At 36.3% G+C, this 23,254-nt stretch overlaps 1 protein-coding gene across 1 annotated transcript; it reads right to left on the reverse strand.

Moving 5' to 3' along the window:
* Nucleotides 1-960: 960 nt before the first annotated feature.
* Nucleotides 961-18,199, reverse strand: LOC132104066 (voltage-dependent calcium channel gamma-7 subunit-like). The gene is made up of 6 exons (XM_059509266.1): nucleotides 17,976-18,199; nucleotides 11,260-11,455; nucleotides 9,079-9,165; nucleotides 8,285-8,425; nucleotides 3,208-3,353; nucleotides 961-2,347 (listed from the first exon to the last, which is right to left on the reverse strand). The coding sequence occupies exons 2-6, from the start codon at nucleotides 11,453-11,455 to the stop codon at nucleotides 1,892-1,894; spliced, it is 1,026 nt and encodes a 341-aa protein (XP_059365249.1). The 5' UTR covers nucleotides 17,976-18,199; the 3' UTR covers nucleotides 961-1,891.
* Nucleotides 18,200-23,254: the final 5,055 nt, after the last annotated feature.

Consider the following 23,254-nt stretch of genomic DNA (forward strand, 5'->3'; position numbering starts at 1 on the left):
GGCAAAAAATAAATAAATAAAAATAAAAACGCTTGAGAGGAAAGGGGTATGAAGATGAAAAATTGTCATGCAAAATGGTACATACATATTTATAAGCCAGACCCTCAGCGCAGACCGCAACAACAACAAATGTCACTTGGAACTGTAATAGCAGAAAGCTCATTATAATGCAATTATTAGTAAAAGACACGAAACAAACAGTTATTCACATTTTAGACTTGAAAGCAAACCAAATTTGTTCAAGCAATGCTTGAATAAATACTGGGATTCAAAAATCATTTTCCATAAATCATACCTTCAATTCTAAAAATACAAATTTCACTTGTAATATGGCTATAATATAAATTGTTATGCTATGTATTTCTTTACTATCCAGCAGGATCCAGTCCTGTTCTTCATAACTATTCATATTTCATAACTATTTATGATTATAATACTGTATTTATTTACACATAATAATGAACTCTATCAGTTATAACACACTGGAAAATATCTCAAGCTTTTGTGCATTAAAATGTCAGTTTTAAGGGCATCACAGGTCACTATATTAATATCTATGAGTTAATATTTATTAAAGGATATTTTTCTACAAAGGTCAACATTTATGCATTGGGAAAAGGGACTGATTTATTGGTCTAAACTGTCTTTACTGCATTGCTCAATCGATGCAGCATCCGCAGGCACAAGGTATGGAAGTGCTGACTCATCTGTCTTATTTGAGTCAATAAATCGAAAACAGATTCATATATCTTGGTACCATACAAGGTACTTCAGTGCTTCTTTGATGCACTAATACTGCTTGGCCAGTAGATGGCGAAATATCCCAGGAGCTCTCAAGGTGGGAAACACCCACAGCACATTGTTTTGTGCTTTTGAATCTGTTATTTTTTCATCAACTCTAAATCATGATCTCAGAAACACTGCTGCAATATGCACAGGATTAATGTACAATAGCTTCTGTTAAAATACATATATGTATGTTAACTGTTAATTTTGTATAAACAATTCAATTAATCATTGTAGTAATAATAGCAATAATAAACGAGAAGAAACGACTGGATTTTTAAGATGATGATTGAACAGTGAATTCATATAGTCAGCCTTCATTCCTGGTCAAGGTAAATATGTTTAAAATGTTCCAAACGTGCTATACCACCGCTAAACGTTTTTAAAACTTTTTTGTTTTTGTTTTTATATGAGAACACAAGGCATATCGAGGGCCATGGGGCCAAGCCCTCAACATCCCAGTAAAGAAACATCAGCCAGCTTTGTAGCACATCTTCCTTGATGTACCAATCTAAAAACATTACAAATTGATAGTAAAGGACAAATCTTTTCTTTGCCCACATGATAAAACAAGTAAATATGTTGGACTACGCTAGATGACTACTGCTCTTGATACATTATATACAGAAATTGCTTGTTGAAATAAATCTGCGACACCATTTAAAGAAATCTGCCACCTTTGGGGCACATTCATGTCTTTTTGCTTTAGTATAAACAAGAAGTGGTATAAATAACCTCATGGAGCTCATGATATATGAGGTATGAAGGGATGAAACCTGTTAGGGTGTGCAACAAGATTTAAACATTTTACATACAAATTTAAATGTGTACAACTATTTCCAGAAAGTCAGTATTTTGTACCTTTTCCTGTTTTCTTTCTCCACCGTACATTCTTTCTATATGTATAAATGCTATTCCCTCACTTATTAATCTCGCTCTGAGAATCTGTTAAACTTCATTCAGGCACAGAATTTTAAGTGAAGTGCTTCCTTGTCTACTTCTTTTCAACTTAGCACCCTTTTGATCCCATAGTCTCTGGAGTTTGATCCTCTTATCTCATGTTATCCCCATATTTCTGTTGTTTAAGTATCTTAACTGAGAAACTCTAACACGGGGAGGCGCTCATACGCATATGCGTGTGGTAGAGAGGGGGCGGGACAGCAGATGGGGGTGTGGCCATTGGGAGGGACTGAGGGGCACGGCCACCGGAATGGGATGAGTGGACAGTGTGAGGATAGGAAGTGGATGAGGAGGAGGAAGCAGGTGGCAGGTGGTAGCTGGCCCTGGAGGAGGGACCCGAGGAAGAGGGTGGATTGGAGGGCCCGCTGCTTTTGGGCGGATGAGGCAGCGTGGTCTGGTTAAGCTGAATGGAGATGTCACTGGACACCTCGGAGCCACTGCGTCCACGCTGAGGAGGAGGCCATGAGTCAGGGTGCAGGTACTGGCCGCTGTAGTCACTGCATTCAGACAGGCGAGGGCGATACAGCGCAGGGTGGGGCCGATACATCTCTTCCTCGGCATAACGTTTCATGAAGAGATAGACAGACATGACACCAGCACCCTGGTAAAACAAAACGAGTCAATCACAACATTCATTTAAAACTCAAAAAGTGTCTTTTTTTGGGGTGGGGTATTGAATAAACTGTTATATTAAAATGTTATGAAAGACCTCGATTTAAAATAAATGCAGTTCTTTTGGACTTTCTGTTAATCAAAGAATCCTAAAAAGATATATCACAATGTACAGTATCAAGCCAAAATGTTACTGCAAGTTGACATTTGCAGACTGCACTCTTAAAAAGAGTTGAAGCAGATTGTGATCATGTGATACAATTTCAAAGAGAATTTCTGTCCTTTTATTATGTAGTAGTCATTTTGTAAAAGTAATAAGGCATTTAAGGCCATGCTATTTTGTGAACATAGTCAACTTACTGCTTAATTCTGTAATGATTTGATTCTGGGTTCTTTCAAGTGCAATTTAAATGTCATAAAAGGACTGAAAAATAAATAATGGTAAAATCATAGATTTAGGATCAGTACATTTAATTTAGGTGTTAATACTTTTATTCAGAAAGGATGCATTCAATTTATCAAACATGACACTAAAGACTATTACAATGCTACAAAAGATTTCTGATAAATAATAATAATTTAAGTTGAGGTTGCTGCAGACATTAGATGCTGGCATTTATGAATTGCTGCACTGAACTTAGTGAATTAGCATATATGCAGCATAATGGAAATGTGTTGCCTTCACCCCAGCAAAAGGCTAAAATGAATGCATAACTGATGAGGGAAAACCTATTGGTGTAGCAGCTAACAGCAGTGAAGCACAGCTGCATATTAATGAACTGAGCTCTGTGATAAGAGTACACATGCAGTCAGCTCAAGTGTTAACAGTCGCTTGTCTCTGTGACTGACCTCTTTGAGCAGAAAGGAGCTGGCAGCAAAGGCAAATGACCAGCCGTAATGGTAGTGAAAGAACTGCTCTGCCTCCCGAGGCCTGTTCATCACTTCATCATTTATACTGGAGATATACAGCACCAGACCGACCACTAAACTCAAACCTGAGAGAGAATGAAAAGAGGAAAAGGCAGTCAATCACAGCAGAAAAGGGGGCAATCAAGATAAGTATATAAACAATAAAAGATTGCATTGGAAACAACATGTAAAATCATCGGTTTTCAAAAAAACGCTTGTAAATTTCTTGTTATTCTATTTTGTTATTTTTGTACACTTGTTTTCTGTAAATTAGCACAGATTTTGTATTTCTTTTTATAACTGGCTGATCATAGACCACACTGATCTGAGTTTATGCACCTCAGTTTATGAGTGAATATTACAAAAATTATCCACAATTGATTGATTTATTTTTTTACCTTAAAAACTGAGGTGCATAAGCTCAGATAAATAATGCTGAAAAGAAATACAAAATCTGTGCTAATTGAAAGAATTTGACAAAAAACTGAATGCAATATTTAGCAATAATCTAGAATAATATGAGATTTACAAGAAATTTTTAAAAGGCCAGTCATTTTTTACTGGGAACACCAAATTAGATAAAGGATTTTTAACAAAATTTCTGATTGTTTCCTAGCCTGACCAGATGAAAACCCTCCAAGACCCTCAAAAACTAGCCAAAAGACTAGCCTGACAAGGATCTGGTTTGCAGATGGTTTAAACCAGTCTTAGCACAATATGGTCTCTCAGCCTGACCAAGCTTCTGTTTAAGATGGACTCCTAGCCTGACCAACTGAAAAGTCCTCTTAAACCCTTTAAAACCAGCCAGAAGACCAGCCTGATGTAATGTCTTTAAGCTTGTTTATGATGGTTCCTCCTTCTTTTTTTTCTTTTTTTTTAAGTTGTGCTTAGCTGGACTTGTAGCCTGATCAGCTAAACATAAACCATAAAGCCCTGTAAAGCCTGGTTTATGCTGGTTTGGGGAGTTTTTATTTATTTATTTATTTATGTATAAGGTGTTATAAAGTTGTTATAAGGCATTATAAAGGTGTACCAACGTGCTGTTGGTGCATTATTTTGTGGTTTTCAGGGTGTTATGGGTGATAACTGTGTTGTTTCTACAGCATTCTTTGTGGCTGCTTACTGGTTTACTGAGAGAAAAGTCTTTTGAAAATAACTTTGGTACCAGCAATGTGTTACAGCTGGGTGGTTGTAGTAAAGAGCACACAATGACAAAGATACAAATAAATAGTCTATAATGATAAATCCACACAGGTAGCATGTAGGAGATCACTAGGAAGAAACAACCTCACTAGCATAAAAAAGATCGGACAAGCAACAAGCCAAGGGAAACTCAGGACTTAAATACACAAGGTATGTAATCAAAGAGAACTGAAACAGGTGTGGGACTAATTAATAACCAAGGAGACTAACTAGGGCAAAACAAGATAGAACACAGCTTCTGTTACTGTGACATAATCCTGACACGATTACTATTTTTACTCAGCAAACGTGATAGTGCTTGAATAGAAGTTGCCATGCCATGCAGTTGTGTATGGTTGCCAAGGGATTGTCATGTGGTTTCTTAATGTGCTTCCACTTTTCCTCAACAAGCGGCACAATTTGAGATATCACCTTCACATTAGTAAAGGGAAAAAAACTATTACAGTATATACTCACTAAAAGAATTTAATGAATATGACAAATGAAAGCAACAAATATGCCTTGTATATATTTAGATAAAAGCGCACTTGATGCCACAGTGTTTTCCTATCACACCACTGAAAAGGCAACGGTTTTTTCTTATGAAAGCTCTGTGTGGAGAGGGAATGATAAATCAGCACACCAACACGAAACCTGTCATATACCAGGAGGCATTAACATTTATAGCGTGCTCAAATGCTGCTGTGTTATGATGAAGAAAGCTCTGCTGCGGTAATTATGGAGTGCAGGAGGGGGAAAAAACAGAGAGGGAGACAGCGGTAAGGAAAAGCCTCTAGCGTAATCAAACACATTATTGCAGTCTGTCACTGCCAGCTGTCTATGCTGCGAATACAAACAAGGAATGTGCTTACATATTTCCTTTTTGCATTAGAAATGCAAGACACTGGATATTAAACTGCTGCATCACATTAGGGTATATATTCTGAAACAACCAAGAACAAACAGAATACAAAAAGACTGGATCTACCTGCTTCTATACCACTACTGTATACTACAGTTTAGAACATCACAGACTCTGCATTTTTAGTTTTTTCAGTGTTGTGCATGTCTGTGTTCAGCACTTTGCAACAACGCTGTTGTGGTGTCTTGTGCTTTATTAATAATTCTCTAGTACAAAATGCTGAGCTAAATGTAACATTAGCGCCTGATGCAGCATTACACGGAACAGCGCTGGACGGCTGGCGGTGCTGCCACAGGAATCTGCAGTCATACTACTGAATCCATTATTATTAAACTGCAGTGGTGCGTGCATTAAAGCCACATCGGTTGCAATACATGAGACATGTTGACCCGGCTCTGTGCAAATGCTTGAGAGGCTTTGCCAATTTTTGACTCTCTCACTGCTGCTGATTCCTTGATTTTGCCTCTTTGTTCACTTCCTGACATCTAATGAAGACATTGAAGCAAATTAGATTTTAACAGCCACTCAACAATTTACTGTATTCTAATTAGCAAATGTTGATTGTTTTGATTGGCGTGTAAATGGTGTCACAAAGTGCAAATAAAGTGCTGCAATTAATCAATAAATTATGCAAGATAACAATGCTGTACTGTGAATGTTATAAAGTTTCTGAGTTGAAATTTTCATATCATGTGAGAATAAAGAAGCAATGAGTTATATGAGATAAATTAAGTTAGCAAAGACCTGTGGCAAATAAGTTACCTGGGACAATGATCAATTATATAGTTTAACCTCAAATGCAGTACTTCCACTCACTATTACGAAATATACACCACCCCCCCCCCCCCCCCCCCAGAAGTTTGAGATCCACTAGTGAACAACGCATCATGGTACCATCACAGAGAAGCTCGAAATCACTTTCCAGAACATTCTCATTCACCATTCCTGGCTGGTGGAATGATTCTCCCACCCCATCCGGAATGCTGAATAACTGACAATTTTCAAGCGCTTTCGAAGCTACTTGACGTCATCATAAAATAAAAACAGGTATTTCTCTTTATTTATTCCTTCTCTTTCAAGCTTGTACTTATTTGAACAATGTCTAAAACTTGGTATTACAAGCACGTCCTTGGTCTGTTTGCCTCTTTAAAAACAATTGCTTTATGTATCCCAAGTCATAAGTCGCTTTGGATAAAAGCATCTGCAAAATGACTAAATGGAAATGTAATATATTTCTAAACGTAATTTATTCCTGTGATGGCAAAGCTGAATTATAAGCAGCCATTAATCCAGTCTTCAGTGTCACATGATTCTTCAGAAACAAATATTTTTATTATTATGAAAGTTGAAAACAGTTTATGCCTAGTATTTTTGTGTAAACTGTAATTTTTTCCAGGATTTTTAGATGAACAAAGTTGAGCATTTATTGGAAATATTATTCTTTTTTAACATTATTAATGCCTTTACTGTCACTTTAGACCAACACAGTCCAATATATCCTTGTTGAATAAAAGTATTAATTTCTTTCAAAAAAAATAAAAAATAATAATAATTTTCTGTGTTCAAGTGGTTCTCAACTAGGGTGCTGGGCCACCAGGGGTCCTCACCTTGATTTCTTACAATTATATATATAAAAAAAAAAAATGCTGGAAACTGCCAAAAACTGACATCATATTTCTTTTTTCCAATTAATTTGTTAATTAAGAAGAAAATTCATAGAACATCTGTAATCAAAATGAATCACATTTCATTACTGTTCATTACTGACACTCTGTAAAAAAAGATATGATTTCTTAAAAATAAGAAAATACCTTCTTTATGACTGATTGATTGATTGACTTTATATAAAGTTCAATGGCAGACACACCAGAGGAATTATCTCAGCCTATCGAGGGAGTCAACATGGTTGAGAACCACTGCTGCATCCTGTATGGAGCTGATATGAGTTTAAACTTTTTATTATTTGAGAAGAGACCATGGAGTAATATGAAAGACATGTAACAAGCACAGCTATGTAGGAAACAGGGAGCCTGGGACAACAATCACTTACACAGATGAGTAAAAGTCATACAAAAATATATGGCTGAATTCAGCATTCCGCAATCAAAATGAAATATTCCAGAGTGCTTTTTAAAAACATGTCCCGTTCCAGCATACTACTGTAGAACTGTTCAAACACAGGCTTTCTTGACCCTTCATGGGAAATCTGTTCCTGAGGCTGATTTGTACAGGTGTCAGCAGGAAACTGATACAATCAACTGATATAGTTCTGCCACATAGCTGTCTTCAAGCCACGTTAAGTATTGTGAAATTCACAGCTCTCCAACACAGTCTGAATGAACTTGAGAAAATTTAACTATTATTTTGGTATCAATCCAGACCTACATATATCTGTTATGTATTTAGTCTAATGCTTAAAGATTTCTTTCAAAACATTAATGCATACCAGATCTATTGTAAGACATATTTTGGATGTAAATTAGTCAAATCTTAACACACTTTGACATTCTTGACGATCTGTTTCTATTAGCCGAATGCAAATGACAGATGTTAGGCAGAGCTCTGTCAACTGGATCAGAGAGAGTCCTCTTATTAATTACAGTTTGTGATAAAAAAAAGGAGTATTTTATTGATGTTGTGTACCACACATTACCATAGTTGGATATCGGGAACACCATTCATTAAATATGCAAACTTCTCAATGGGATTCTCAGCCTGATTTGGAATGAACGAGTTGTGGAGAATTACCTGGCTCACCACTGAAACTGGATATCAACAAACAGTATCTAATCTAGAGTATGTAAACAGATACACAACTATGGGCTACAAAAGTAGGAGCATCATGGGAAACAAGAACTGATTAGCAGATTTTTATACATTACATTTACATATAACAAAGTACATACAACTTACCTGATAAGATGAAGAAGATTCCAGAGATGAAGGCCAGGATGGTGCGCTGGGGACGGATGTGGCCGATGCTGCTTATGACAAAGGCCGTGAAGACAAAGAGGAGTGAGACCATTGGGAAGGGGGTGGCCGTCCTGACCATTTCTAACAGAGACAGAAAAAAATATTTTAAAAAGAATTAGTCACTCAAAGTCATTGAATCAAGTGTGAGCTGCTTCATCTGAAACTTTTTATTAACTTTTTTACATTTTTTTTATTGATAAATAATTGTACAATAATAACTGTATTCAAAATAACTGTCAAACTAAAAGATGATTTAAAACACTTTAAAAAAATCTAATTACAAGTTACACCACCTAAAATATAGCATTATGTTATATATTTATACATTTAAATATTATATTATATAATGTAATATAATATAATAATTTGTAATTATTTAAAATAAGTTTTTATATATATTATATTGAAAAACTTTAAATTCTACATATAAAAATTGACTATTTAAAATACTAAAATGTGATTACAAATGCTCCAATATTAAGGCACATCACCAGTTAGAGCACCTAAAATATCCACGACGTGCATGAAAATAAATAATAGATATATATAAATTTAAATAATAATATAATGGCCATTGTCCATGCACATTTTTTTTTTTTTGTATATCAGAATGAATATTCTCCTCTACAGCACTTGACATAAACTATATTGTATTTAATATCTTATACTGACACCATCGTTTTACCATCTGTATTCATATTCCATACACAATAATGTTCATTTCTTTTTCTTACTAAGTATATTGGCTGTGTTCTCAGTAGTGATTTCTATTTCTGGCTCGGTGAAGTATTCAGATGCCACACATCTCCCCTTCTCTGGCCCTGAGATAGAAAGAGAGACAGCAAAAGAGAGAGACAGACAGGGGAACAAAGAGAGACAAAGAAAGAGAGAGACAGGGACACAAAGAGAGACAGAGAGAGTGTAGAGGCAGTGCAGGACAGAGATTGACAGTGACAGTAGGGGAGACAGGGACAAACAGAGAGAAACACAGCAATGATTTTTGTTTAAACACTGAGAAGAGAGGTGAGAAAACTCACATGCATTAAACATATACACTGCACCACAGAAGCATCATGCATTTTATTTATTTTTTTGCACCAGTGGCTGTCCTTATATGCATGTAAGTTTTTCCCCCTTGCTGATGCTAAGGACAACCCAAATATAAGGCCCCCTTCCTAAAATATAATAATTTTTATGTATGCATTTAGTGTGGAAAATGTTGATATCAAGACAATTTAATTAAATAATTTACAAATTATTAGAAATATCTGTTAAAATATTATCTTGAAAATATTTATTTTAATTAAGTTTACAGTATATCTGTACAGAGCCTCTAAAGGGACATGGTGATGGTAAAAACAAAAGAAAGAAACAAAAGAAACAAAAGAAAGACAGAAAATGAAATAAAATGGGAGGGCAAAATATATTTCAATTCTTCTGCATTCGCTCGCAAAACTTGCATGTTTTGTATATTTGCAAATACAGAATATAATTCAATGACTGAATATTCCAATTTCTAATACTTTACAAAATTTTGTATTGAACATTGGTGCTCACACATTTTTTTTTACAGCATAAAATATTTACAAAACTTTTGCATTACTCCAAGAAACTTTGCAGTAGCTCGCAAAACTTTTGTGATGGAAATAATATAAGATACAGTATTTCAGTACATTTACAAGTTTCTTGGGGGAATGCAAGCGTTTTGCGAGAGACTGCAAATGGTTTGCAAGTGAATGCAAAATTTCTCAGGGGAATAATATTTTTGTATGTTTTAAGAGTGAACGCAAAGTTTCTTGGGGGAATGTAAACGTTTTCTAAAAGAATGCAAAGGTTTTGTAGGAGAACGCAAAGGTTTTGCCAGTACTTTTGCAAGTGAATGCAAAGTATCTTGGGGGAAGTTTCTTCTTATTCCTAAAATTGGTCAAAAGTTTAAAATAAGCACAATTCAGACTGATCCATCTTTAGTAGGGAAAATATTCATAATTATGTTACACATATCATTCTTAATATTTAAAACATATTTAAAATCTTAAACTTTGACACTGAAGATTTAACGTCTGAAATAAATTGTCAATTTTTTTTTTCTCAGCAGTTTTTTTCTCTATCCTAGCACCCCCTTCCTTTCCCTTCCTCTCATTTCGAAAACCCTTATTTTAGACAAAATATTTTATCATTTTAATTATTTTAACTTTACTAAATTTAATTTTCAAAGATACTTTTAAGATCAAAAATGAATGGCCACTAAATGAGTATGACACTTCTGCATAACAAACATGAAAAGCAGGGCATGCTAGACCTCCCTCTCGGCACACACACATATAAAAAAAATAGATCCTGTTTGAGATCTATTTCACACTTCTCTTAGTCAGCCATTCGCAGCCAACTGGTGTGGCATCGTTTCAGTCCACCTCAGCACTTCCTGTCAGTGTCTTGAAAACAAACCAGCATGCAATGCAAAGCAACATAAAAATGTAATTTCCATAAGCAAGTCGAAAATGCATGTTTCAATGCATCTTTTATTAGCCTAGGAATTTGATGTGGTTACTGATTTGGCATCTCACAGTGGTTTGCCCACACAGCATCACTAGTTCCTGTTTCAATGTCTGGCATGATTTGGGAGGCTGATGCAATAGGATGCCACACCAGTGCTGTACAGGGACACTGAAGACCAGCTGCATAACACAGCAGAACACCCGGCAAATAAACCGTGACTTAACCAAAACACTGTCATCTGATGATACACCGATGCATAGGGATTCAACTGTGGATTTGCGTGCAACACCTGATGCAGGAGTCGAAGTCGAGACCAAGTGATGCAATCAATTGCCATTTGATTTGTAATCAGTCATCTGTGTCAGCAACACACTTGTCAGGTGATGACAAGAAGATGATGCAGCTGTAATGGCACCTACCAGCTACAAAACAGACCCTCCAGAGTCCAGAATGCAGAGCCATCTTCACCTCTGTGGTCTGGTTCTGCTGCAGAACAATACCTTCTTCCATTAGCAGCCAGTAGTCCGTCGACACAGCCACACCCACCAGGAGTAACCCACAAGCCCCAAACACAGACGACAGGAGCGTCAGTGCCCTTGTGCTAAATGAACTCATCTAGAAAGATGGGAGAGAAGAACATACGTAAATAAATATTTTAAAATATAACATAATGTTTAATATATAGTAGATGGTTGCATTGAAAGGGCATTGAATGGGTGCTCTGGGTTGCTGGTAAGTGGCACTAGTCAAATGATACCACATTCAGTGTTGATAAGTATGGGTTCAGTAAGTTTGTTTATTTTAAAATAATAATAATAATAATAATTTCAGTGTGGAGGCATTAATTCAATCAAAAGTGACAGTAAGAACATTTAAAATGATACAAGAGATTTCTAATACATACTTTCTAGTCCCAAATGTTTGAATTATAGTGTATGTCCTGGGTGAAAAACATTGAAGTGAAGTGAAGTGACATTCAGCCAAGTATGGTGACCCATACTCAGAATTTGTGCTCTGCATTTAACCCATCCGAAATGCACACACACAGAGCAGTGAACACACACACACACTGTGAGCACACACCTGGAGCAGTGGGCAGCCATTTATGCTGCGGCGCCCGGGGAGCAGTTGGGGGTTCGATGCCTTGCTCAAGGGCACCTAAGTCGTGGTATTGAAGGTGGAGAGAACTGTACATGCACTCCCCCCACCCACAATTCCTGCCGGCCCGGGACTCGAACTCACAACCTTTCGATTGGGAGTCTGACTCTCTAACCATTAGGCCACGACTTCCCCATATAGGACTTACTAGATAAAGAAACAAATAAATAAATTATTACACCTAAAATTAATGTTAAAATAGCACATGACATATATTGACAGTCACATCCTGTAATATATGTGTTCCCGAAGAATCAAACCAATGATTGGTGTTGCAACTGAGAAATTAAGCAGATACATTTTGTTTAATAATATTGCTGCTTACATTTGTAGTGTCAAATAGTCAAAAAAATAAAAAAATAAATTGGTAACAATTTACAATAAGGTTCCATTAGTTAATGTTAGTTAATGTATTAACTAACATGAACAAACAATGAACAATGCGTTCATTACAGTATTTATTAATCTTTGTTAATGTTAGATCATGAAAATACAGTTGTTCATTGTTAGTTCATGTTAATTCACAGTGCATTAATGTTAACAAGCAAAATTTTATATTTTAATAATGCAATAGTTAATGTTGAAATTAACTCTGATTAATACATTTTGTAGAAGTGTTGTTCATGCTTAGTTCATATTAACTAAAATAGTTAACTCATATTAACTAATTAAAATTATTGTAAAGTGTTGATGATACAACATTCTTACAGTACTTCATTTGAGCAAAAAAAAAAAAAACACTGGGTTTTGTTTCATTATCAACCCATTTGCAATTTAAGAATTGTTATATTAGCTTTGCCTGAAGGGCTTGATGAAAAACTCCTCTCCATCGACTACTGAACTAGTGTGTGACTCATCAACAGAAACAGATGAAGGACAAACAGTGTCCTTTAATCAGTGAATGACTAAAATGATTAGGGGCAAATGTGCAGTGAGGCACATCTTCAGAATAAAATGAGGGCTTAAAGACACTATGTATCATTAGTCATTTTATTTTTATGGCTTTGCCATAAAAAATAGCATGGAATAGAGAGGAAAGTCCAGGAAGAGAGTAAGAATAGGATTGGGATACAAACTGTATTCTGCATCCCATGTGAGCATGAGCACTACCCACTGTGCCAATGTTGACTATTAATCAACTAGTCCCTACAAGGACTGCATTCTGACAAATAGGTGTAGATCACTAGCCTAATTCATCCTTTAAGGTTAAAGGGCAAGGGTGAACCCAGGGTTGTGGTAAAAAAAAACACATCACAGCTACCTACTGCACTTATGTATATCTGTTGAATAGATCTACACACCCAAGCTTGAAGGTTAACACTGAAAGAGTCCATCAGAAAGACAAATCGAGAAATGTAGAGAATGTGAACTGTATCAGAAAGCTTTTGCAGTGAAATACCTCCTGGATTGTTACTCTCACGCTCTGAACCACGAGTAAGGACTTGTCTGGCATGCCTCCACATAACCCACAATTCCCTTAATTCACTGAATGGCACCATATAGCTGGTGGACTAGAGGCCTGGAAATGTAAAAAAAAATGTGGGGGGGGGCTTGGTTTTTGGCAGGGAGAGAACACAATAATTATTGTTGGTGAAATCTTCTATGGTTATTGTTGAGAGCCTGCTTGATTTGAATGAAGGATTCATACTGAATGGTGGTAATGTGTGAGGGTTAAGATAATCCATAGAGCATTGACAGAGCAGAGCTGAGGAGAAAAGGGGTGTTTTGAAGAAGTTAAAGGTGAAGAAAAATGGCTTCGGGAAAGATAATATGGTAAATAATGAAGCTACTCTGAAGAAAGAATTAGCACTTGGGGTACCAGGATTGTAACAGTAGTACTTTTTAATAATAAAATGTCAGCCATGCACAAAATAATAATAATAAATCAATACAAATAAAATATTAATAATAATAATAAAAATCATCCAGTCAGCAAAAAAATAAATAAAATAAAAATAAATATATATATATAATTGCTTCATTGCTTGAAAAAAATTAGTTGCTCAAACTACGTTTGGATTCGGTGCCCATAGAAAAACGAGGGAAATGTGTATTTCATATTTAAACAATATTTAGAATATTTAAAATAAAGTTATTGAGTTAAAATAATTAGTAATTTAAATAATTTTAGTCAATTTAAATATTTTTTTGTATTGTTCAAAATGAATTAAAAATTTAGAAAATGTAAAATAAAAAGAATGTAAAATCAGATTAGACTTAATTTAAATATTAAAATATTTTAACAAACTGTTTAATAATATATATATATATATATATTTTTTTTACTATTATTATTATTTACTATCATATTTACAATTACTATAATTATTATTATTATATATATAATAATAAATTATTGCTCAAATTCCTAATGCCAAGTATAATAAAAATGCTAACATTTGCACTATGGTCATTCTAAACAGATATGTATGTATATATATATATATATATATATATATATATATATATATATATATACACACAGTGTTGGGAAGGTTACTTTGGAAATGTAATAGGTTACAGATTACAAGTTACCCTATTTAAAATGTAATAGTAGTGTAACTTTTTCAATTACTTTATTAAAGTAATGTAACTAATTACTTTTGATTACTTTTTGATTACTTTTCAAAATCTCTAATAAATGTTTATTTGCAACTGTTAATCATCTTCAAACATTTACACCATTCAGGTTTAACCTTACAGTAGTGCTCAATACTGTCAGACTTTTACAATCCTTCATCACTTGAATTAAGATGATCAAATTTGAACACATGTCTGCATGTCTGCTTCATTAATTTCCACATGGGGCGGACTGGGATAAAATTTCAGACCGGGAAATCTCAAACTCATACAAACAAATTCATGGACAACACTATTTTTTGTATGGACCTGATATAAAAAAGATCTAAATCTTTAGTTTGGGGACATGCAAAATAATTAAAAGTTCTCTCCTGAACTTCACCTTCACTTCATTTTTCTTTTCAGTCTCTTTATTTTGCCCTGTTATCCATCTACCTCATGACTTTAACACTCAAGATTTAACAAAACTATACTTTCTAAATTGCCTACATGTCAAAATGAGTGCATCACTACAATATAAAATCCTAATACTGAACATGAGTCATGTTTTTCCCTCACAAAAATGTACTGCTTTTATTACGTAAAAGTACAGTAACCATGTTTTTTATTATTATTATTATTGCAAATGGATTACCATTTGTATTTATTTTTAAATAAATAAATATGTAAATTTGTGGCATGGTTTAACAACAGTAACCTTTGTCTCTGGATTTATAGCAAAATATTAAAACTTTGCATATGCTTTGATTCAAGTGTACTTTTGATATATTTGTCCAAAATGTGGCATATTCCGTCTGCGTTAGGCAATAGCAATCCCGTTTTTATGACTGGATTCTACTAACCAGACTATGTTTCTGCATCGCGGAAATTATAGGGCCGGTATAGAATAGTCGGTTCAATTTGGGAAAGAAATCAATTAAATCTGTATGTGGATGTGTGTAAATATTCAAATGTAATCCCCACTGTAATCTTTAACATTTTCATTAGTACTGTAACTGTAATTGAATGACTAATTTTTTTCTTAGTAACTGTAACTGATTACAGTTACATTTATTTTGTAATTAAATTACGTAATTAAGTTACATGTAACTAGTTACTCCCCAACACTGTATGTATGTATATAAATACATGAATAAATCATAGAGGTCAATATGTGCATACTGCAGAATCAGCTGGTCATGTGATACGGCTATTGAAATGTAAATGCCCAGGTACCAAATGTTACCCTTTTTAAAAGCCATGAAGGGAGAAGTGAGTAGAAAGACACTCAATGAAAGAAAAAAGATAATGAATCAAGGCTGCAGGGTGGAAGAGAAAACAGTGAGGGAATTGGGAGCTGTCCGTCATCGTGGTGCTGAAATCAGGCGACACACAAACCTGTGTTCTCTCGCAGAATGCTCTGTAATGTTGATTAAGAAGGGTTTCTGGAGGTTTAGAGATGTACTATTTTATTTTTGACCATAACATATTTGTGTATAACAAAAATACAATCTAGAAAAAGTATTCAAATATGACACCTACAGTTTAAAAACCTCAAAAAACGTTTTTATGCCCACCCTAAAAGAATGTCATCCTAAAGGTATATAAAGTAACTGTACAGTGTTGTAATCTACACTGGGTGGAAAATCTGGCAGTCCATTAAAGACTTTAAGAACATAATAAAACCCTGACTGATGTGACCATTAACAACACTATAACATAATATTGGCCACTAATAGACATACGGCACAACAGAACAATATCCAGTCATCCTTTATATTTTCCAGGGGATATGGGCAATACAGGTCTTATATCAGAGGGTGTTCAATATATGCCAGACATGACCAAATTTCGGAAGACAGCCCTCGTGATGTACGGGGTGGGTTCCACAGATGGTGTGTCCACTCGGCTGGGGAGCAAGAGCCCAGGGGGAATAGTTTTCTGTTGAGATGGCAATACGTTCCCTTGTCAGTAGGTTAGGCCAACTGGCATGTGGGAAGAGTGTAGGAGGAAAATTAGTAGAGAAATGCATGCTTTATGGAAGGATGGAATTCAAGTAGAGCAAAAGGACTGAGAGGGAAAAAAAAGGACAGGATCTGGGGAAAGACCTTGGCCTAAAATATCTCAGAGGACAGACACATGCGCAGGCCTGCATGCATGTGAGAGCTCCCAATGACACACACACACACACACACACACACACACACACTATTATAAAGAAGGTTTTCCCTACACTCTTAAAAATAAAGGATCCAAAAGGTTTTTTTTAGAGCAATTTCATAGAAGAACCAGTTTAGTTCCCCAATGAATTTTTGAGTAATCAGTTCTCAAAACAACCAATTTGTCATAGTCTGAAGAACATTTAAAAAAAAAATCTAAATCCCCCTTTTCCACTTCCAAGAACTTTTTGTGGAATGTAAAGTTTTCATGAATGTTAAAGGTTCTTCATTGTACCACTGATTCCAAAAAAGAACCTTTATTTCTAAGAGTGTGGAGTTCTATTGTTTATGTATTGCAATGATATTTTCTGTCCTCTACCTCAAACCTCACAGTGACATTTCTGCAGTTTTACATAAAAAAAAAAAACTTATTAAGCCAGTTTCTTCATAAGACCAGCTCGATGGACAACAAAGCATGTGATTTAAGACTGTACTATCCTTGCATCCATTTGGTCCCTACAACATAGGTAAATGTGACCCTCACAAACACATATTTTATAAATAATGTCTATTATTAAGAGGACTTTCCTATTTGTTTAAATACTCAGCTAATGCTATTTTCTATCCCTTGACCTGAACATTTCTGCATAATTACATTTCGTTAGGACATTATTTATCATATCTACAGTATGTAAACTGGTCCCCACTATGTAGTAGTGGGACACACACACACACACACACACACATACAAACAGCGTGACTACACCTTCTTAAATCCTCACAACCGCAGTATACTCTTTCCTCGTGGCGTTACCAAAGTCAGCACTAGAGAACTGTAGAACATCCACGACACATACAGACCCAGTCCCACCACGACACGAGCCTAAAATATGAGCGTAACTAGGAGCATCGCGCTACGTACGACAATAAAAAAATACATTTATGGACACATAAAGGATGCAAAACTCACATTTAACAACTGAGAAAATTCCGTCATGGTTACAAAAATTAAAAAATGATTGAAAACAAACAAAAATAACAACATAAAATAAGCGTTTCACTAGCTATATGGCGTGGTCCACAGTCGAAATACTCAAATTTAAGGAATATAGAATATGAACTGACTGAATCTTTCATACTTGGCTCGAAAGCACCGGGGAAAAAAATCGATCTCTCGACTTCAAACTATGCCGTCTAATCACGCGCCGCTCACACGGCGATGGTAACGTGCATAAAGAACGAAGAGCGCGAGCACTCACCCTCCTGCACGCGACCCGACCCGAGTCAGCGTTGCACAGGCGTCGAGAGGAATAACCGATCGCCTGGGAAACCTTGACAGATTTAGCAGTTTTCCTCTCTCTCTACCTCACTCGCTCTTTCACACACGAACACACACCCCACACGCGTGTTCTCTCCCTCTCTTTCTCGCTCTATCACTCTTTCAGCACTGCGGTGATTTGGCTGAACGGTGTGAGGATGGGATGACAGAAGAGAGAGTTTCACTCATGTAGTTTGACGCTGATGAGGCTCAATAAGGTCATGGTTAGTTTTTGGTCCGTGTGTGTCGGTGAAGGCATGCGAGTCAAATACGGAGAACATGTAATAGGCAGATTGTTCCCGAAACAACAAAAATTGTGTCCAAAACAAACATGCATACGTGCTCATACGTATTTACGCGTGTGTTCACAAAGTGAAAGAACTACTGGAATTACTAAATGTGTGTGTCTGTGTTTGTGTGTGTGTATTTACGTACAAAAACTTAATTCTAACAATATACTTTACTGTTTTTATATGTCCGTCTTAAAAACATATAATAGAAAATATATAGATTTCATACGATTACATATATTGACTGTTGTAAAATATATTTTTATGTACACAAGACATTCAAATAATGTACAAAATAATAAAAATACACAAACCCAAATTCCATAACTGATATAAAAAATAATAAGAAACATTCTTTTACCGTAAAAGTTTGTGTTTTATATTTAATATAAAATATATTTGAAAATAATATATGCACTTTTGTTAAAACAAAACAAAGCATGATTAACAGTGCACATTAACATAAAAAAAGAAAAGCAGAATATTAATAAGTGATTTGAAATATAAAAATCTACGTGGTGATGAAAATGAGGAACAATATCAAAATTGCCCAAAATGTACAGGTACAATGTCTTAAATTAAACTATGTTCTCTTAGAGAGATCAACTGCAAACTCCTGTGTGAAACTCATGTGAAAGTATGGTGAATAACAGATGTTTCGTTTCACAATGCAGATGCCCACTGTACCGCAGTTAAAGAAAGATAATTCTGCTGTGGGAAACGTAGAGTTTTAGATTGCAGCCCATAAGCAGATGTTTACAACACTGCATGTGTGTTGTATGCAGCTTATGTGTGTCTGTATGTGATAAACCAATATGTGCTAAAGAAAAAGTGTGTGTGTGTGTGTGTGTGTGTGTGTGTGTGTGTGTGGTTTAAGGTGTTGCACTGCACAGCCTTGGGCTTTTTTACTCCCAACCTGTCCATGCAGCAGAGAAGCTCTGATGTTTGTGGTGCATTTGTGCATGTGTGCATTGGGATGAGTTAGGTGAATAAAATCTGGTCAGGGGGAAATATTTAGATTACAGCAAAACATAATGCATATGCAACATACACATTCAGAAAAAAACAAGCAAAATTGTTACCTTTAGGGGTACAGCAAAGGTATTTTTTTCTTTTTCTTTTTTTCTTCTGACAGTGTACTGTACAATCACATACCCACCTTTTTTTCCTTGGGTACGTCTTGTGTCTGAGTTCAAGACATTTAACATTCAGTCAGTTCTGCCAGGATCAATAACAGAGATGAAAAATAGATTTAGAGTTAATAATTCATTGGATAATCTGAGGCATTCTCATTTTTATGCTTTGGTAATCATTCTGACTGTCTCACAGAGTTAAAAAACAAAAACAAAGATGAAGATTAAAAGAAAAAGAAGGTATGGGTAAGAAATGTGCCAAACAGCAGAGAATTATAGTAATCATACAATTTTGTTGTGTAATCTAATGGAGTAAGGTTCATTTAGCGATGTTAAAAATAGTTTTAACTTAGAGGAAATTTTACCCCAAAAATTTATTTTGTCACTGTCATTATTTATTTACCCAAATAAACCTGTATGATTTTTTTTTTTCAAAACACAAAAGTATATTGAAAAATTTGTGTTAACAAAATTAGACTTTCATTGTATGGCCAATCAATCAATAAAAGGCTTCGCCACTGGCAGTATGTAATAAAGAATTCACTTTATGGTGGTCTCATGATTGAGACCCTCCGATGGTCTTCGTGATCGATCCACTCCAGTAGAGAGATCACAGGAGGAGGAGGAGGAACAGGCTAGTCTTTCACTCACTCATTCTTCTTTTCTGTCCTCTTCATCCCTCCCATTCCTACTTTTTTTTTTGGTCTATTTTTAGACCCCTGGTGGGGAAACCAAATACATGTGTGATAAAAATAACTCACAGTGCTGTTGACTGACCTGATATCACCATTCAAGGACAGCCTAAAATCTGCAGTCAAACCTCCTTCTATGAATTATTGCACTATCAAATATCACAGATGTACAGTTGTGGCCAAAAGTTTTGAGAATTACATAAATATTGGAAATTGGAAAAGTTGCTGCTTAAGTTTTTATAATACCAATTTGCATTTACTCCAGAAGGTTATGAAGAGTGATCAGATGAATTGCAAAGTCCTTCTTTGCCATGAAAATTAACTTAATCCCAAAAAAAACCTTTCCACTGCATTTTATTGCTGTCATTAAAGGACCTGCTGAGATCATTTCAGTAATCATCTTGTTAACTCAGGTGAGAATGTTGATGAGCACAAGGCTGGAGATCATTATGTCAGGCTGACTGGGTTAGAATGGCAGACTTGACATGTTAAAAGGAGGGGTGATGCTTGAAATCATTGTTCTTCCATTGTTAACCATGGTGACCTGCAAAGAAATGCGTGCAGCCATCATTGCGTTGCATAAAAATGGCTTCACAGGCAAGGATATTGTGGCTACTAAGATTGCACCTAAATCAACAATTTATAGGATCATCAAGAACTTCAAGGAAAGAGGTTCAATTCTTGTAAAGAAGGCTTCAGGGCGTCCAAGAAAGTCCAGCAAGCGCAAGGATCGTCTCCTAAAGAGGATTCAGCTGCGGGATCGGAGTGCCACCAGTGCAGAGCTTGCTCAGGAATGGCAGCAGGCAGGTGTGAGCGCATCTGCACGCACAGTGAGGCCAAGACTTTTGGAAGATGGCCTGGTGTCAAGAAGGGCAGCAAAGAACCCACTTCTCTCCAAAAAAAAACATCAGGTACAGATTGATCTTCTGCAGAAAGTATAGTGAATGGACTGCTGAGGACTGGGGCAAAGTCATATTCTCCGATGAAGCCCCTTTCCGATTGTTTGGGGCATCTGGAAAAAGGCTTGCCTGGAGTAGAAAAGGTGAGCGCTACCATCAGTCCTGTGTCGTGCCAACAGTAAAGCATCCTGACACCATTCATGTGTGGGGTTGCTTCTCATACAAGGGAGTGGGCTCACTCACAATTCTGCCCAAAAACAACAGCAATGAATAAAGAATGGTACCAAAACACCCTCCAACAGCAACTTCTTCCAACAATCCAACAACAGTTTGGTGAAGAACAATGCATTTTCCAGCACGATGGAGCACCGTGCCATAAGGCAAAAGTGATAACTAAGTGGCTCGGGGACCAGAATGTTGAAATTTTGGGTCCATGGCCTGGAAACTCCCCAGATCTTAATCCCATTGAGAACTTGTGGTCAATCCTCAAGAGGCGGGTGGATAAACAAAAACCCACTAATTCTGACAAACTCCAAGAAGTGATTATGAAAGAATGGGTTGCTATCAGTCAGGATTTGGCCCAGAAGTTGATTGAGAGCATGCCCAGTCGAATTGCAGAGGTCCTGAAAAAGAATGGCCAACACTGCAAATACTGACTCTTTGCATAAATGTCATGTAATTGTCGATTAAAGGCTTAGAAACGTATGAAGTGCTTGTAATTATATTTCAGTACATCACAGAAACAACTGAAACAAAGATCTAAAAGCAGTTTAGCAGCAAACTTTTTGAAAACTAATATTTATGTAATTCTCAAAACTTTTGGTCACGACTGTAGTGACATTTGAAACGGCTTTCACAGCACGCATTGATTACAGACATGTCCTTAAACGTATTAGTGGGGGAAATAGGACAAATCTGGGTGAACATTTACCATTGTGCTTGAATGATTATTCACTTGCCAAGAAAAAAAGTCTAATTTTGAGTTTGATTTATAGAATTAGGCCCATCAGAGAATCCCCAGCGTTTCAAAAAGAAATGGCTCGCAAACATCCCCTCACTATCATTTGGTTGCTGTGACAACCGTGACTTCAAAGAGGTCTCATAAGAGAGAGGCGGGAAGTAGGGGTGAGTTAAAACATGAAATCAACAGAAAGAGAGAGAGTCAGAGTTTGATGGAAGAGGACAGGGGGAGGCAAGAAGGAGAAGCCCACAGTCCAGTCAGTGTGAATGGAGAGCGGGAAATGCATAAGTACCCGTGTAAGGTTATATAAATGAGGACAGATTATAGGAACATGCAACAATGTTTTGAACACAATTATGCACAAACACACACACACACACGTTTGTTTTAGTGAAAAGTGGGGACATCCCATAGGCGTAATGGTTTTTATACTGTAGAAACTGTATATTCTATGGCCCTACACCAACCATACCCCTAAACCTAACCCTCACAGGAAACTTTGTGCATTTTTACTTTCTCAAAAAAACTCATTCTGTATGATTTATAAGCGTTTTGAAAAATGGGGACATGGGTTATGTCCTCATAAGTCACCCTCTCCTTGTAATACCTGTGTCATACCCATGTCATTATACAGAGTTGTGTCCTGATTGTCACGATCGGTGTTACAGAAAACACAGGAGAAGGAACCAATCGCAGGTAAGTCATTTATTAAAGGGTAATCCAAAAGGGGAAAACAGTCCAGGCAGGGTCAAAACCAGAATATCCAAATCCAAACATAAACAAGACACAAAGACAAGGCAAGGCAAGATGACGGACATGAATAAACTTTCAACATTAAACAAGGACTCCATAACACAGACTCAGACAGACCGGGTATAAATACACAGAAGGATAATGAGGGAACAGGAGACAGGTGGGGAACAATCAATTACTAACAAGGAGGAAGGTGACCAAATAAGGGAACAGGAAGTGATAAGGTGACAGACACCGTGAGAAAGGGGGACATCTAGTGGAAACCCAGGGACACAACCCAGACACTGTGACAGTACCCCCCCTCTACGGAGCGGCTCCCAGACGCTCCACGACAGACACAAAACAGAGACCAGGAGGGAGGCGGACAGGTGGAGGCTCAGGGGGAGGGACGGAGGGCCAGAAAAAAAAAATCATGGGGAACAGAAACCAGAAGTGTAGACACAAAACAGAGAGACCAGGAGGGAGGAGGACCGGAGGAGGTTCAGGGGGAGG

The sequence above is a fragment of the Carassius carassius genome, chromosome 25 (assembly GCF_963082965.1).
Source record: "Carassius carassius chromosome 25, fCarCar2.1, whole genome shotgun sequence".
NCBI classification, from domain to species: domain Eukaryota; kingdom Metazoa; phylum Chordata; class Actinopteri; order Cypriniformes; family Cyprinidae; genus Carassius; species Carassius carassius.

Excerpts from the sequence above, each read along its gene's own strand:
- LOC132104066 (XM_059509266.1), bottom strand. The coding sequence starts at position 11,455 with ATGAGTTCATTTAGCACAAGGGCACTGACGCTCCTGTCGTCTGTGTTT. Across the intron at positions 9,166-11,259 it reads GAGGGTCTGTTTTGTAGCTG|GGCCAGAGAAGGGGAGATGT; the intron begins GTAGGTGCCATT and ends TTTCTATCTCAG. Across the intron at positions 3,354-8,284 it reads AATCTTCTTCATCTTATCAG|GTTTGAGTTTAGTGGTCGGT; the intron begins GTAAGTTGTATG and ends ATTCTCTCTCAG.